This window comes from Acanthamoeba castellanii, assembly GCF_000313135.1.
Source record: "Acanthamoeba castellanii str. Neff unplaced genomic scaffold scf7180000084742, whole genome shotgun sequence".
Taxonomy (NCBI): Eukaryota; Discosea; order Longamoebia; family Acanthamoebidae; genus Acanthamoeba; species Acanthamoeba castellanii.
Genome location: NW_004457326.1, coordinates 29433 through 46507, shown reverse-complemented (window position 1 = coordinate 46507; position 17075 = coordinate 29433). Strand labels below are relative to the sequence as shown.

Below are 17075 nucleotides of genomic sequence, written 5' to 3'. Positions count from 1 at the left end.
CTACCGAGACACGTAAGCTGACTCTGACCGTCTCGCCACCGGTGGCCGCCAACACACACAGAGTCTGGATCGATGTGGCCAAGATCTTGGGCGCCCCGACGTGCTGGGTGGAGTGCATGAAGCTGGTGCCCGAGGACCTCTCCGACCCGCCCAATGGGTGCAAGCTTCGCCCCGGCGAGGGCATGACCGCCATCGGCGAGCTCGACCCCGGTACGGTTCTGCTTCTTTTATTATAACTCTACAGCCCAGGCTCGCCGCGCCTAACCCACACGATGTGGCGGTGGCAGGCATTTTGACTGGGCCTCTGTCGACCGTGTGGCAAGAGTTCGTGCGCGCCATGGTGGAGATCTTCGACTACGAGCCGGGCACGACGATCGTGGCAGCGCCCTACGACTTCCGCCTGGCACCCAGCAAGCTGCAGGAGCGCGACTACTTCTTCCGATCGCTCATGGTCAAGATCGAGCTCACCGTGGAGACCCAGCGCCGGACGAAGAAGCTCGCCCACCCCGGCCTCATCGTCATGGCTCACTCTATGGGTGCCTACGCAGCCACGCATGCGCATGTGGCGACCACCTCGCTCACCACCTTTTGTTTGCGTGATCGGCAGGCAACAACGTCTTCAGGTATTTCCTGGAGTGGCTTGAAGACTACCAGAAGGACAAGTACCAGGCGTGGCTCGACGACAACATCGCTGCCTATGTGGCCGTTGGTGCTCCCCTGCTCGGTACGGCCAGGCCTTCGACCCTCACTTTCCGTTTTCTCACTTTCATCGTTAACACTCACGACATCTCTCTATCGACCGGTCACAGGCGCGCCGCAAGCCTTTGAAGGCATCATGAGTGGTGTTACCTTTGGTCTGCCTCGCATCAGCCCCGAGCTCGCCCGGGAAATGGCCTCCACGTACGTCCTTCTCTCTCTCTCTCTCTCTCTTCGCCCAATTGCTTTGGTTTCTATCAAGTAACCGAAAATGTGCTTTGTTGCTGTCTCGTGCAGGTTTGGTACACCTTCGTGGAACATTCCGTTCAATCCGCGGGGAGAGCATAGCAACATCTGGCCGATCGACAACCTCATCACCATCACCGCCAACGCGGACTGGGCCAAGACGCAGCAGCAGCGCGACACTGAAGCCATCCGCCAGCAGGAGGAGGCGCTCTTGGCCGCTGCCAACGCCGAATACGAACGGAGCAATGAAACGAATGATCAGCAGAAGGCCGAGGCGCTGCAGAAGCGACAGGAGCAGCTGAAGAAGAGGGCGCGGAAGAACGACAAGGTCAAGCCCTTCCCGTGGACGCAGGTCTACAACTCGTCGCAGATCCTCGACGCGCTGAACGACATCGCCCCGGTCGACAGCAAGGTCAACAACACGGTCAACATCATCAACAAGTACTACCTCTCCGATCCCGTCATGGAGCACTACACGACTTGGTCTCGCCCGCCCATCAAGAAGGTCATCTGCGCCTACGGTATGTGTTCCCACACCGAACGCCTTCTGCGCTCCGGCATACATAGATGCGTGATTGTAGTCTAAATTTCGATTGGGTTGGTGGTGGTGGCCTCGGCACAGGCATCAACATGCGCACCGAACTGGGGTACCACTACACCACCGATCTGCTCAGGGAACAGTGGCGCATCGAGGACATCACCTACGAAGACAAGGGCAGGATATACTCTGAGCTGACCGGCGCTACCTACCCATCCGGCGCCAACACCAAGTCTGGTGCGCTGCCCACCGCACGCGTTGCATTTTAATTCGATTAGACTGCCCCCCCCCCCAGTGGTCTTGCTAACCCAGCGCGTGGGCCTTTCGCAGGCGACGGCACGGTGCCCTATGTGTCCCTGTCGTGGTGCCACCGGTGGCTGGGCGACGATGTTACCGTCACCAAGATTCCGCAGCGTTTCTACAATAAGGACGACCCGAACAAGGACATCATTATTCAAGGTGCGTTGCTACAACTTCTCGAGAACGCACGTGCGGCTGAGCGAACGATTCTGATTGTCGTGATGGCCATATCAGGCGAGCCGTTGATCACGTTCTACGAGTCTGTGAACAAGACCGGACGTGGTTCGGCCACTGCCGTGTGGGAGATTGACGCGGTCGACCACAGAGACGTCATCAAGAACCGCGTTTTCCTGCGCGAGTTTGCGGAGGAGATCCTGCACGAACATTCCAGTACGCCCAATTTCCTCAGTCCCTCAGCTCCAACTCATATGACGGCCCTGACCTCTGTCCTGCTCCACCCAACAGTCCTGCAGCAGATGGCCGGTGAGTATGGCGAAGGGAGTCCGTCCATTCCGTCGTTTGGCTCGTTTGCGCATAAGGTAGTCCACAGGCTCTGGTGTTCATCTACTCTCGTGAAGAGGTCCTCAATGAAGTGCTGACTCTCTTTTTTCGCATCGGTCGCCAGCACGCACGAGTGCCTCGCGGAGACTATGACTGCGCGTGGGACTATTTGGCTGCCAAGTGCAAGTACCCCGAGTTTTGTGAATACCGGTACCTCTCTATCACTCTCCTCTTGGCACCACCACGCGACTGACACCGCTCATGTTGTTGTTCTCAGTTACGTGTTTGGCGACCTCACGCTGGACCAATCGTGCCGACTGAAGCCGTCGGTGAAGCAGCAGATCATCCCGCCGTCGGTCGCCCACGCTGTGTCCGCCCCGCACACTGAGGTGGTCGTGGAGACTGACGAGATGGTGGCTGTCGTCGACCAACAGCGCGTTGTCGAAGTCGAACGCACCGCCCACGAGGGTACTGTGCGTGATGGTGGCAAGGTGCTTCACATGTAGATAGATTGTTTGGGGGCGGTGTAGATACGGTGTAGATACAGCAGTATGTATGTGTAAATAAAAAGCAACCCATAATTTCCAAGTACACAACCAAGCGCTAATTTCCTCGAAAGCTACCCGCAGCACCCGACAACTTTTCGGGTCGTGCTGGACAGCAGCTTCACCGCGCCAACGTCTATCTATTCCTCTTTCTCACCCGGGCTAACGGACCACCAACACGCCTTCTTCTTCATGAGATACTCATCTCTTCCAGAGGCCTCCACAGCAATGCCTCTGCGTTGCTGGGACTGCACAGAGAGTCGAAAATGGTGTTGTTACTCCGTCGCTGCCCACAGACAGTTGGGCCTCCGGGAATAAGCCCCGCTGTGAGTATGAGTATGAGTGTGTCTGACAAGCTGGCGATTCCAGGTAGGGAGAAAGGGTCCGGAACGGTGTGCGTCAAACGTGGGCCACACCGCAGAGTTAGAGGAAGAGAGCCTCTTCGCGGCGGCCGCTTCCAGGTACCGCAATTTACGCGCTCATTCGCCGTGTGCCGGCCAATCGCGGGAGCCTTCCGGTGTGCATAAAGCCAAAGCTCGAGCCGCTGTTTTGTAGTGTCGTCGTTTTCTTGTCCTTGTGTGCGAAGGTCGTCTCGCCGCACAAGCCGCCGTTCCTGTACATCACCACAGACTCAAGTCAGTCTTGTAATTACACCACAAAAGAACCATCATGGACGCTCTGTTGCGCGAAGCTGAGGCCCTGAAGGGCTCTCTGGAGAACTCGTCTCGCTTCCTCCACCTCATGCCCAACGAAGCGCCCAAGGCTCAGAACTTCCTCAACCAACTCAACGACAAAATCGCCCAGGTAAACCCCCCCCCCAATTCCCTTTTCGTTCTTTGCCAGTCTCAACGGAGATAAAATGGCAATTATACATCTGTCTCGATGGTTTTTTGACTTTTATGACATATAATTTCATAAAAATATCTCATTAAAAAATATAAATATATTCACACACAAAAATATATACTCACTTACATTTTTGTGCGTGTGTACGGGAAATAGCTGGACAGGTCCGACGCCAAGGTGCAGGCCAAGCTGCCGGCGCTGGAGGCTGCGGTGGTGCAGGCGGCTGCGGCGATCGACGGAGCAAGCAAGGCCAAGGAGGTCGATGCCGAAATCAAGGCCGTCGAAGCGCTCCTCAAGAAGGCCCAGGACGCCGCTCGCGCCGTCATCTTCGTGCCCGGCTCCGCCATCAGGCCTGGTACGCCTCCTCCCCTTCACCACCGCCATCGTCACCAAACACCCGCGTGACCGGCACATTGAGATATCGGGCAGAAGAAATGAAACAAAGAAATTGTTGTTTTCTTTCATCTTTTCCAGCGCTAACTGTGCGCAACCCAAACAGCGGAAGCGGACCTGAAGAAGCTGGCCGATGCCGTGGCCGAGCTCGAGCCCGCGCTTGAGGTCTTCATCGCCAAATATGGCGCCCTCGACAAGGTACCAGGACCTCGCGCAGCAATTTTTGAGAGGGTGGGAGTGTTGTGAGCTAACGCGTGGTGGTGGTCGCACACACAGGCCAAGGCCAAGGTGCCGACGTTCCAGGCGGGTCTGGCGGAGGCCGCCAACAAGCTGGCCCTCGCCTCGACCGCCGATCAGGGCGCGGAGCAGCTCAAGAAGGTGGTGGAGCTGCTGAAGTCCACCGATGCCCAGCAGCGACACCTCAAGGGCGTCCTCTTCGGCCGCATCTGCAACGAGAAAGGTTTGCTGCCGTCTCTCGCCCGCCACCACGTCAGCACACACCCTTTCCATCGCGGCACCGGTTCTCACGAGTGGTGGTGGTGGTGGTGGTGGTGGTGTTCGTGCAGAGGCGAATGAGGTCCGCCGGCTGAAGGACGAGCTGTGGACCAACGCGACGGAGCTCGAGCAGCACGTCGGCGTCAGCGTGCCCGGCGATACCCAGCCCAAGGGCGTCGTCGTCGCCGCGTTGCAGACTGCTGCCGATGCCGACGCCGCCGTAAGTTGCTCTCCCTCCCCAGCATTGGGTCTGCTGCAAGGCGCGGTGCTGACGTGTTGGGTGAACAGTTGAACAAGTACCAGCAGGACGGCTCGGTGGAGACGCTCCGCGTGGAGGTCGCGACGTGGTCGGGCAAGCTGCAGGACTTCATCAACAGGTGGCACGACGAGAACGCCTACAACGTGGCCACGGAGGCGCTCGAGCGCCTGCAGGGCCTGCTGCCCGCGCTCGAGCAGTTCGGCGACGTCAACGGCTTCGTGACCAACACCCTGAAGAACGCCAAGGAGAACGTCGAGAAGGCCAACAAGAACATCCCGCTGGCCAAGGCGCGCATCGAGTCCAAGCCGCTGGTCGAGCTGGTCCGGAAGTCCCGCGAGAAGCTCACCGACTTCATCAGCCGCCCGCACGTGCAGAGCTACTTCGACACGGCCATGGAGGGCCTCGAGGAGCTGGCCTCGCTCGTCCCGGCCCTCGAGGCCTACGTCGCCGACTCAGCCGTCGACGATCTCGTCAAGTCCGCCAAGGGACAGATCGCCAAGGCCGAAGCCCTCGTCTCGGCCGCCAAGAGTACGACTACTACTCATCCCCTGCTGAGCCTCACCCCTAACTGACATATTTTTTTCTTCTGTGACGCGTGTGTGCAGTCAAGTTCGAGTCGGCGCCGCTGCGGGATAAGGTGGCTTCCACCCACGCCAAGCTGAACGTACGCCACGTCCCTGCCCTGAAGTTCAAATTGTTTCCTCCAGCTGACGCCACGGCGCGCGCGATACACAGGATTTCATCAGCCGCCCGCACGTGCAAAGCTACTACAACGACGCGTTGGAGGCGATGGATGAGCTCAAGGCGCTGGTACCGGCCCTGGAGGTGTACATCATCGACAGCGATGTGGCCAGCGCGGTCAAGAACGCAAAGGAGAAGATGGCCAAGGCTCAGGAGCTCATCGTCAAGGCCGGCGTCCAGTTCGCCGCCGAGCCGCTCAAGAACAAGGTGGTCGACACCTACAGGAAGCTCGATGTACGTCCACTCGCCTCCCACTGCTCTGGTCAACCAAATGTGTTGACATGACCGCCCTCTCTCTCTCGCTTTCACAGCCTTTCGTGAACCGCTGGCACGTCAAGGAGTACTACGACACGGCCCTCGAGGCCCTCGAGGAGCTCAAGGTGCTCCTGCCCGAGCTCGAGCAGTACGCCTCCGACTCCTACGTGGCCACCGCCCTCACCAACGCCCGGGACATGATTCGGAGGACCGAGGCCGTCCTGCCCGAGGCCAAGAGTAAGCACCCTTCATAGCATGCTTTTATTATTATTATTTTTGTTATTATTATTATGCATTTTTATTGCCCTTCGCCGTTCGAGACTTATTATTATTTGCATGACTTATCCCCCCTTTTTTTTCGGCGAACAGCGCGCTTCGAGTCCGGTCCGCTCAATGACAAGGTGACTGAGACGCACCGCAAGCTTGATGTACGTCCTCGCACAAGACTTGTTCGACTCTTTGTTGGTGTGCGTGCGAGTCTGGCGAGTGACAGCAACAACGACAACGACAACAACAGGACTTCATCAACCGCTTCCACGTCGAGGAGTACTACAACAAGGCCCTCGAGGCGCTCGAGGAGCTCCAGCAGCTAATTCCCGCGCTCGAGGCCTACACCTCGGACACCTACGTGGCCAGCAACGTCAAGAACGCCAAGGAGAAGGTCCTCAAGGCCGAGGCCCTCATCCCACAGGCCAAGGCGCGCTTCGAGTCCTCGGGCGTCATCGAGAAGATCAGGTCCCTCCTTGGCAAGCTCTCCGTACGTCGGCCGTTTTCTCTTCTCTTTTCTTTTATTCCCTTTGGCACGTTGCACTCACACACTCGTTGCTGTCTGCAGACCTTCACCCACACCTGGCATCACAAGCCCTACTTCGATGACGCGGTGGAGGCCACGGAGGAGATCAAGTCGCTGCTGCCGGTGCTGGAGCAGTACTCGTCGGACAGCTACGCCGCCGACATGATCCGCAACGCGACCAAGTCCATCGCCGAGGCCGAGGCGGTCATGCCCAAGGCTCGCGCCCGCTTCGAGGGCGAGCCGCTCCGCGACAAGGTGGTCGCCACCCACAACCGGCTCGATGTACGTTCAGGCCCCCGTCACACTCTTGCTCCTCCCGTTGCAATGTGGTGAGCTGCGCTGGCTAATACTCATCACTCATTACCACCGACACAAAATATTCCAACAGAAATTCATCAAGGACTGGTATTACAAGGAGTACTACAACGACGCCATGGAGGCCATCGAGGAGCTCAACGCGCTCCTGCCCGCGCTCCAGGCTTATGACACGGACTCGTACATTGCCGGTGTCATCCAGACCGCGAAGAACAAGATCGCGCAGGCCGAGGCCAACGTGCCGCAGGCCAAGGTCAAGTTCGAGGCCGAGCCGCTCAAGGACCAGGTCACCCAGACCCACGGAAGGCTCGACGTACGTCGCTCAACCTCTCCTTCGCTGCCCTTTATTGCGAATGAAGCGGTGACTCACGCGTTGCATACACCATCACAACACACAACAGAAATTCATCAAGGACTGGTACTACCAAGAGTACTACAACGACGCCATGGAGGCCCTCGAGGAGCTCAAGGCGCTCCTGCCCGCGCTCGAGGTCTACGCATCGGACTCGCACGTGTCCGATGTGATCAAGAACGCCAGGAACAAGATGGCGCAGGCCGAGGCCAACATCCCGCAGGCCAAGATGAAGTTCGAGTCGGCTGCCCTCAAGGACAAGGTCAACGCCACCCAGGGAAGGCTCGACGTACGTGGTTCCCCCTCTCTCACACGCACGTCTGGGCAGTCATTCGTTGCTTGCTTTCACAACTCACTCACACAATGCATGGCGTCCAACAACAACAACCAACCACAGAAATTCATCAAGGACTGGTACTACAAGGAGTACTATAACGACGCTATCGAGGCCCTCGAGGAGCTCAACTCGCTCCTGCCTGCGCTCGAGGCCTACGCGGCGGACTCGCACGTGGCCGATGTGATCAAGAACGCCAAGAACAAGATGGCGCAGGCCGAGGCCAACATTCCTCAGGCCAAGGTCAAGTTCGAGGCCGAGCCGCTCAAGGACCAGGTCAGCAAGACCCAGGGAAGGCTCGACGTACGTTCTTCCTCTCAGTTTGTCCGCTGGCCTTCTTTCACTCGATGCTAACAAACACCGTGCAACGACGACATAACAGAAATTCATCAAGGACTGGTACTACCAGGAGTACTACAACGACGCCATGGAGGCCCTCGAGGAGCTCAACGCGCTCCTGCCCGCGCTCGAAGTCTACGCATCGGACTCGCACGTGGCCGATGTGATCAAGAACGCCAAGAACAAGATGGCGCAGGCCGAGGCCAACATCCCGCAGGCCAAGATGAAGTTCGAGTCGGCTGCCCTCAAGGACAAGGTCAACGCCACCCAGGGAAGGCTAGATGTACGTCTTTTGCGCCCGCACACTACACCTGATTGTTTGCTAGTGTGCGCAATTCGCTCACGACCCGCACGACACCAACCAACAACACCGACAGAAATTCATCAAGGACTGGTACTACCAAGAGTACTACAACGACGCCATTGAGGCCCTCGAGGAGCTCAACTCGCTCCTGCCTGCGCTCGAGGCCTACGCGGCGGACTCGCACGTGGCCGACGTGATCAAGTACACCAAGACCAAGATCGCGCAGGCCGAGGCCAACATCCCGCAGGCCAAGGTCAAGTTCGAGGCCGAGCCGCTCAAGGACCAGGTCAACAAGACCCAGCAGCTCCTCGATGTACGCTCCCTCCCACCCCCACTTCCTTGTCGCGTCGGACTAACCGGTCTTTTTGCCTCCAACACCCGACACATAACATTACCAGAAATTCATCAAGGACTGGTACTACCAGGAGTACTACAACACTGCCGTTGAGGCCATTGATGAGCTCAACTCGCTCCTGCCTGCGCTCGAGGCCTACGCATCGGACTCGCACGTGGCCGATGTGATCAAGAACGCCAGGAACAAGATCGCGCAGGCCGAGGCCAACATCCCGCAGGCCAAGGTCAAGTTCGAGGCCGAGCCGCTCAAGGACCAGGTCAACAAGACCCAGGGAAGGCTCGACGTACGCTCCACCGAAACGCTTCGCAATGTTTGGCACTTTGCCAAGCGACAGCCATCGCGTGCGTTGGCCCAACTAACATTTTATTCTGCACCGACACATACCAGAAATTCATCAAGGACTGGTACTACCAGGAGTACTACAATGACGCCATGGAGGCCCTCGAGGAGCTGAGCATGCTCCTGCCCGCGCTCGAGGTCTACGCGGCGGACTCACACGTGGCCGAAGTGATCAAGAACGCCAAGAACAAGATGGCGCAGGCCGAGGCCAACATCCCGCAGGCCAAGGTCAAGTTCGAGTCTGCCGCCCTCAAGGACCAGGTCACCCAGGCGTACAGCAGGCTCAACGACTTCATCAAGTCGTGGCACCACAAGGAGTACTACAACACGGCGGTGGAGACGATCGACGAGCTCAACCTGCTGCTGCCCGCGCTCGAGACGTTCGCGTCTGACACGCACGTGGCCGAGACCATCAAGGCGGCGAGGGAGAAGATCGCGCAGGCTGAGGCCAACATCCCGCAGGCCAAGATCAAGTTTGAGGCCGAGCCTCTGCGCGACAGGGTGGGCACCACCCACACCAAGCTCGACGTACGTCTCCCTTCACAAAACGACACAACAAATTTAGCACGACACGCTCGCTAATATTTCGATCTGCCACAACAGAACTTCATCAAGAGCTGGCAGTACAAGGAGTACTACGACACGGCGGTGGAGACCATCGATGAGCTGGAGCAGCTCCTGCCCGCTCTGGAGACCTATGCCTCCGACGATCAGGTGGCGCGCACGATCAAGACTGCGCGCGACAAGATCCAGGCGGCCAAGGCCAACTTCCCCCAGGCCCGCGCGCGCTTCGAGGCCGAGCCCCTGCGCAACAAGGTCGACCAGCTCTACGCCAAGCTCGACGTACGTCTCCCCCACCATTCTATCCTGTCACTCTCCGCAACCACTCAAACGCTGAGATTGACACGAAACACAACAACAGAACTTCATCAAGACGTGGCAGCACGAGGAGTACTACAACACCGCCATGGAGGCCATGGAGGAGTTGGAGACGCTCCTGCCCGCGCTCGAGGAGTTCGCCTCGGATTCGAGTGTGGCGAGCACGCTCCGTGTGGCCAAGGAGCGCATCCAGAAGGCCGAGGCCAACATCCCCCAGGCCCGGCTCAAGTACGCCGCCGAGCCTCTCCGTGCCGGCCTCGATAAGGCCGCCAGCCAGCTTGACGTACGCTCTCTCCAACTCCTCTGCCCCATGCATGCCCGTCGACCAACACACACACACACACACACCACAGAACTTCATCAAGACGTGGCAGCACGAGGAGTACTACAACACCGCGATCGAGGCCGTCGACGAGGTGAACGCCCTGATGTCCGCGCTGGAGCCCTTCGCTTCGGACAGCTACGTGGCGTCGACGATCAACTCCGCCAAGGACAAGGTGCAGAAGGCCCAGGCCAACTTCCCGCTGGCCAAGGCCCGCTTCGAGGCCAAGCCCCTCCAGGAGATGGTCGGCAAGTCCGCCGACAAGCTGCCGGTTCGTGCATTCCCCGCATTCCACTTCTCTCTTGAATTCCTTTCCTCCTGCGGCGCTGACACTGCCACCGCCACTCGTCGTTCTTTACATTCCAGAACTTCATCAAGACGTGGCAGCACGAGGAGTACTACAACACGGCCATGGAGGCGATCGGCGAGCTCGAGGCGCTCCTGCCGGCCCTGGAAGTCTACGCGTCGGACTCGAGCGTGGCGACGACCATCAAGGTGGCCAAGGACCGAATCCAGGCCGCCAACAGCGTCGTGCCGCAGGCCAAGCTCAAGTTCGAGGCCGAGCCCCTCAAGCAGCAGGTCGGCCAGGTCGCCGCCAAGCTCGACGTACGTCGCGTTCCATTTACATTCCTCCTTCTCTTCGTTGGCACATTCCTGTCGCTAAACCCGCGCGTTCGTGCATCACACCCTCCAATCGCCCAACATACAACAGAACTTCATCAAGTCGTGGCATCACGAGGAGTACTTCAACACCGCCTCGGAGGCGCTCGAGGAGCTCAAGGTCCTCGTGCCCGCTCTCGAGGCCTACGCGGCCGACTCGCACGTGAGCTCCGTCATCGCCAACACCAAGGAGAAGATCGCCAAGGCGCAGGCCAACCTCCCGCTCGCCAAGGCCAAGTACGAGGCCGAGCCGCTGAGGAAGCAGGTCCAGCAGCACTTCGACAAGCTCAACGTACGTTCTGCCGTTCGCACCATTTTCGAGTTCGCGTGCGTGCGTGTGCGGTCGCACTGACTGAGTCGCTCCATGTTTCACACAACACAGCGCTTCGTCTCGCAATGGTGGGTGGAGGAGTGCTACAACGCCGCGGTGGAGTCACTGGACGAGCTCAGCACGCTCGTCCCGCGCCTGGAGGCCTTCAGCGACGGCCAGGCCGAGGCCACCGCGCGCCTGGCCCGCGAGAAGATCCTGGCCGCCCAAGCCGCCATGAAGTCGGCCAGCCTCAAGTTCCAGGCCGAGCCGCTCAAGAAGAAGACCGAGGCCGCCGTGAGCCAGCTGCGGGCCGCCAGCAGCAAGTGGACCACGCAGGAGAACTTCGAGCAGGGCCTCGAGCTGCAACAGGAGCTGCAGGCGCTCGTGAAGGCCCTGCAGCCCTTCAAGGAGGACAGCGCCACCGAGGGCGTGCTCTCCAGCGCCCACCAGGCCCTGCTCGCCGCCGAGGAGCGCCTGTCGCAGCTGCGCATCAAGTACCACCTCCAGCCCGCGCTCGACGACGCGCGCAAGACCACCTCGGCCCTGTCGACCTTCATCGCCAAGTGGCTCCAGGAGGAAGAGTACCGCAAGGGCGTCGACACGGTGGCCAAGGCCAAGCGCCTGCTCGCCAAGCTGGCCCAGTTCGGCGCCAACGCCGAGGCGCAGACCACCGCCGAGCACCTCAAGCAGAAGCTCGCCGAGGCCGAGCAGCAGGTCAAGATCGCCCAGGCCAAGCACGGCGTCATCGAAGCCGCCCCCGAATCCGACGACGCCGCCGCCTCCGACAAGCCCGCCAAGAAGGGCGCCTTCACTCCCTACCAGCCGCCCAAGGAGGTACGCAGCTTCCACCGCCGCCTTAAGGCCCGCGCAACCGTACTGACCACCCAAACCACCACACATATTTGCGCACCAGATTCCGTTCCTGCTGCCAGAGCCGACGTCGTTCCAGGCGCTGGCTGCGTCGCTCGACCCGCCGGCGGGACTGAACGTGGGTCCCATGAAGACCTTCGTCACGCCGCTCGAGGAGCAGCTGGCCCGCGCGGTCGGCGCCACGGTGCCCATCTGCTTCAACTGGGAGAACTGGGTCAACCACCAGAGCTTCACCTCGAAGCCCGACGGCACCAAGCTCGAGCTCATCAAGACGCTCTACCAGAACTGCGCGCGCCAGGTGGTGGGCGCGCTGGCGCAGCTGATCGGCGCCGACCAGGTGGCGCGCAACCTGGTGCAGGCCAACACGAAGCGGATCGCGCTCCAGTACGACCCGACCGACTCGGTGCTCGACGGCCGTGAGAGGCACAACTACAAGGCCGAGCGCAACAGGGATGGCGACCTGATCGTCACGCTCAACATGACCCAGAACGGCCAGATCCAGCTCGAGCACGGCCTGCGCATCAAGCTCGACAGGCTGTACAACATCGCCGTGTGCCAGGCGCAAGCCAAGGCCCCGGTACGCATGAAGGAACTCTCCGACAAGGCGCGCCTCAACGCCTACATCGATATCGAATTCGGTACGTTCCTCGACACGCACCACCGCACACGCACACGCACACGCACACGCCACCACACACACAGTGATGCTCACGTGTAGTCGCGGTTGTGCTACAGCGCCGTTCGGCCTGAACGAGAAGTTCCAGTCGTGGGATCCGAAGGACAAGGCCAAGCAGATCTCGCGCTTCTGGGACACCCTCATCCCGCAGGGTACCTACGCGACGACGCATCCCAGCATCAAGGGCCTGTGCCAGATCATGAAGGAGGCCAGCCCCACGGCCCGCGAGGCCCTCCAGCGCTACGTCCGCAGGATCGCCTTCGCCTGGGACATGGAGAACCGCGTTTCCGACCCGGTACCACACACACACACACACACGATACACACACGACACACACACGACACACAGTGATCACTCACCGGAGCTCTTGCGTATGTCGAATAGCTTGAGGACTTCCCGAGCGTGGGCTGGTACAACATCGACGTGCAGGACAACAACGAGGTGCTCATCACGGTCAACGAGGGCAAGGGCTCGACCGAGACCTTCCGCCAAGAGTTCGTCGTCAAGTGGTCGGCCGCGATGGCCATCTTCACCGAGAAGTACGTCTCCGAGTTCAAGCTGCGCACCTTCGAGGAGAAGGCCAGCGCCTTCGTGGGCAAGAAGGTCGAGGCCGAGATCAACTGGGCGCCCACGCTCCGCTCTCACCCCTTCAAGATTCTCGGCGCCCAGCGCGTCGAGACCGTCCTGCGTGGCCTCCACACCACCCAGCTCGAATACCTCACCGAGATGTACGTCCAACCCCCCCCCACGCTTTGGTCGAAAAAAAAAACAATGTATTCACTCACACCACGCAACAGCTGGAAGAGCACGAGCGAGTGGACCGAGGCTGGTAAGCGCATTCTCGGCGAGAGGATCGACCGCGTCGTGATCACGCTCGAGCCCACGCCCGCCGCCTGGTCCCTCAAGCTGAACGACCGCACCCTCGTACGCGACTCCTTCCACGTGGCTGTAGATGGTTGAAGTGGCTGCTGACGTCATCATACTTTTTGGCGCGCGCAGAACATCACCATGGGCTACGACCAGGCTACGCGTCGCCACGCGAAGCTGCAGGACGAGATCGAGTGGATCACCGAGGCCACGATCCCGATCGAGATCGAGGCTGCCAACCGGTCGTGCGCGAAGCTGACCAAGGAGCTGAGCGAGCAGGCCAAGAAGCCCATCGCGGTGGGCATCAACTGGGAGGCCTTCGTCGCGCTGCCCGAGTTCGTCGGGCTGGGCCACGACACCGTGGTCGGCTACATGCGCAACGTCTACGCCGTGGCCGCCAACGCCACCGCCGGCCTCCGCACCTCGCTCACCCACGAGATCGGCTTCAAGGCCATCACCGCCGCCATCGACTCGGTGCTGGTCGTGCTCGAGACCAAGAACGTCGCCGCCGAGCCCGTCCTGTCGATGAACGGCAGCGTCATGGGCGTCTCGGTCGGCTACACGTCGTCCACCCAGCTGGGCAAGATTCTCGCGCGCCGCGAGCGGGTCGAGAACCTGCTCCGGGTCATCGTGCAGGTGCACAAGGCCCTGGCCGACGAGCGCTACAACGCGGTGGTGGCCGCGCTGGCCGACGGTCTCGGCCGCCCGGTGCCGATCGAGGCCGACTGGAGCCTGGTCGACACGCCGCAGTTCGAGGCCCTCCTGCCCGAGATGAAGTCCTACGTCGTCGAGTGCCTCCACGCCTGCTTCCCCGAGTGCGTCGTGGCCCAGGGCGTGCTGGTCACCAACCACCACCCGGTGGGCAAGGCCTGCTACTCGGCCAAGCTCAAGCGGGTCTACTTCCACGTGGCGCCCGAGGGCAGTGTCGACAACGTGCTCAACAAGGAGGGCGAGCTGCACGTCGAGCTCGACCTGCGCAGCGTTGTGGCCAAGGGCCTGTTCGCGGGCCACTGGCAGGTCCGCGGCGAGGAGGCGTTCGACGCGCTGGTGCCCATCGCCCAGTACGACGCGCTCGAGTCCTACAAGGCCAAGGTCGCCGAGCGCATCGCCTCCACCGTCGGCAAGGCCCTCCCGTTCACCCCCAACTGGGACTTCACCACCAACCCCACCTTCCAGGTACGTTGGTCATGACACACGACACACGCGCCACCGCACACACGGGCATAACTGACGTTGGCGTGTTGTGGTGATGTAGCAATGGAGGCCTCTGCACAAGAGGCAGTACGTGCTGGCCTACTGCAACGGCTTGCTCGAGTCGATCTTCTTCGGAGCGCAGGGCCTCCCCCAGCTGTGCGAGCTCTCCCTCGTGCGCGAGACCATCGCGCAGAAGGTGGACGCCGTCGTGGTCAAGGTCGACCTTGAGGCCGGCTGCGGCGACAACGACGGCACCGTCGCTGGCCGTCCCACCGTGGAGGGCACCACGCTGGTGCTGAACGTGACCCTGTCGGCCTCGGCCCACGACGGCGCCTCGTGGGGTCAGAAGCTCTGCCAGGCGCTCCAGCTGCGCCCGGTCATCATCGCTCACTTCCTGGAGAGGCACGGCCCGCCCAACCTCAAGAAGAGCAGCGAGGAGCTCACGGCGGCCGCCACGGCGCCCCTGAGCGTGGAGATGGACCTCACCGAGGTGCTCAAGTCCAAGCACGTCGAGTCCCTGGGCGCGTTCAACCAGCTGGTGGACTACCTCACCGTGCTCTACGACCTGCCGTGCAAGATCGTGACCGGCAAGGGCGGCGTGGCGTGGCTCTGCACCAACAGCCCCGACGCGCGCGCGCAGCTGGTGGAGCGCGCCAAGGTGGTGCGGCTGGTGATCGACACCGCGGACTCAACGCCGGCCTTCGAGGGCCACCGCTACCAGACCCAAATGTACCAGGTCCGCGTGGCCGACGGCGCCCTGCTGGTGCAGTTCAACCAGGCCCTGGTGGCCAAGGCCGTGGCAGACCTGGGCGAGGTGGTCGAGTGGGAGCTCACCCCCGCCATCGCCCGCCGCAAGGAGCAGGCCCGCATCGAGGAGGAGCGCGAGCGCCAGAAGCAGTGGGAGAAGGAGCGTCGCCGCCGCGAGAAGGAGTACGAGAAGGAGCGCCGCCACCGCGAGCTCATGAACAAGCTTCACTAAGCCCACTCTTCCCTCTTCCAAAATACACTTAACATTCTTACAATTCTTTGTTCCAGCCCAGTGCCTTGTGCGTAGCGCAAGCGGATTTTGAGGAATGTTGGCTATGGACGAGAAGTGTTGTGTGTGAGGTCATGCTTTGTATTGAGAGACAATCAGGTACAGGACTGAGCTCTTCAGAGAGCGAGCATGGTTACACCACTCGTGTAATGTACGGGGAGAAGTTCACCGCTTAGAAGCACTTGCGGTGGACAATGGAGGGTTTCTTTCCCGCCCGATGTTTCTCCTTTCAAAAGCACTTGCGATGAACAATCGAGGGACCAGACTCGTCGTACTCCTCCTTGGAGATCCACATCTGCTGGAAGGTGGAGAGCGAGGCCAGGATGGAGCCACCGATCCACACGGAGTACTTGCGCTCGGGGGGAGCGATGATCTTGATCTTCATGGTCGACGGCGCGAGCGCGGTGAGCTCCTTCTGCATGCGGTCGGCAATGCCGGGGAACATGGTGGTACCGCCGGAGAGCACGACGTTACCGTACAGGTCCTTCCTGATGTCCACGTCGCACTGTGCAAATGGAAAAGAGAGAGAACCAAATGTAAGTGGGGGGGGGAGGAGAGAGAGGCGGGGTATGGTGGAGGGTGGTAGTGGGGGGGTGGAGTACCTTCATGATGGAGTTGTAGGTGGTCTCGTGGATGCCGGCGGCCTCCATGCCGAGGAACGAGGGCTGGAAGAGGGTCTCGGGGCAACGGAAACGCTCGTTGCCGATGGTGATGACCTGACCGTCGGGAAGCTCGTACGACTTCTCGAGCGACGACGACGACGCAGCGGTGGCCATCTCCTGCTCGAAGTCGAGCGCGACGTAGCACAGCTTCTCCTTGATGTCACGCACGATCTCACGCTCGGCGGTCGTGGTGAACGAGTAGCCGCGCTCGGTGAGGATCTTCATGAGGTAGTCGGTGAGATCGCGACCGGCGAGATCGAGACGCAGGATGGCGTGGGGCAGAGCGTAACCCTCGTAGATGGGCACGGTGTGGGTGACACCATCGCCGGAGTCCATGACGATACCGGTGGTGCGGCCAGAGGCGTAGAGGGAGAGCACGGCCTGGATGGCGACGTACATGGCGGGCGTGTTGAAGGTCTCGAACATGATCTGGGTCATCTTCTCGCGGTTGGCCTTGGGGTTGAGCGGGGCCTCGGTGAGCAGCACGGGGTGCTCCTCGGGAGCCACGCGGAGCTCGTTGTAGAAGGTGTGGTGCCAGATCTTCTCCATGTCGTCCCAGTTGGTCACGATGCCGTGCTCGATGGGGTACTTGAGCGTGAGGATACCGCGCTTGGACTGGGCCTCGTCACCGACGTACGAGTCCTTCTGGCCC

The 17075-nt window shown here is 60.7% G+C and overlaps 2 protein-coding genes and 1 pseudogene across 2 annotated transcripts in view; 2 read left to right on the top strand and 1 right to left on the bottom strand.

The window, feature by feature from the left end:
* ACA1_358800 (phosphatidylcholine acyltransferaselike, putative) overlaps positions 1 to 2787 on the top strand; it is a gene marked incomplete at both ends in the record, with an annotated part of 3389 nt that extends 602 nt beyond the window's left edge. Inside the window, 11 exon segments of the mRNA XM_004335536.1 lie at positions 84 to 210; positions 288 to 536; positions 608 to 724; positions 810 to 900; positions 994 to 1463; positions 1565 to 1717; positions 1811 to 1939; positions 2015 to 2170; positions 2246 to 2319; positions 2331 to 2491; positions 2559 to 2787. Of these exon segments, the coding sequence (XP_004335584.1) occupies positions 84 to 210; positions 288 to 536; positions 608 to 724; positions 810 to 900; positions 994 to 1463; positions 1565 to 1717; positions 1811 to 1939; positions 2015 to 2170; positions 2246 to 2319; positions 2331 to 2491; positions 2559 to 2787 (1956 nt within the window).
* Positions 2788 to 3495: 708 nt separating this feature from the next.
* Positions 3496 to 15704, top strand: ACA1_358790 (uncharacterized protein; the record flags this gene model as incomplete). Its single annotated transcript, XM_004335535.1, is given in 32 exon segments — positions 3496 to 3630; positions 3829 to 4027; positions 4172 to 4263; positions 4342 to 4525; positions 4632 to 4780; positions 4849 to 5347; positions 5425 to 5483; positions 5555 to 5794; positions 5872 to 6052; positions 6185 to 6243; positions 6333 to 6572; positions 6651 to 6890; positions 6997 to 7236; positions 7325 to 7564; positions 7673 to 7912; positions 7992 to 8231; positions 8326 to 8565; positions 8651 to 8890; positions 8995 to 9474; positions 9550 to 9789; positions 9869 to 10108; positions 10179 to 10418; positions 10514 to 10753; positions 10860 to 11099; positions 11190 to 11951; positions 12031 to 12564; positions 12577 to 12625; positions 12723 to 12958; positions 13049 to 13392; positions 13462 to 13588; positions 13664 to 14707; positions 14787 to 15704. 32 exon segments carry the CDS (start codon positions 3496 to 3498, stop codon positions 15702 to 15704), a joined length of 9411 nt encoding a protein of 3136 aa, XP_004335583.1.
* A 286-nt stretch (positions 15705 to 15990) lies between these two features.
* ACA1_358680 overlaps positions 15991 to 17075 on the bottom strand; it is a 3129-nt pseudogene continuing 2044 nt past the window's right edge.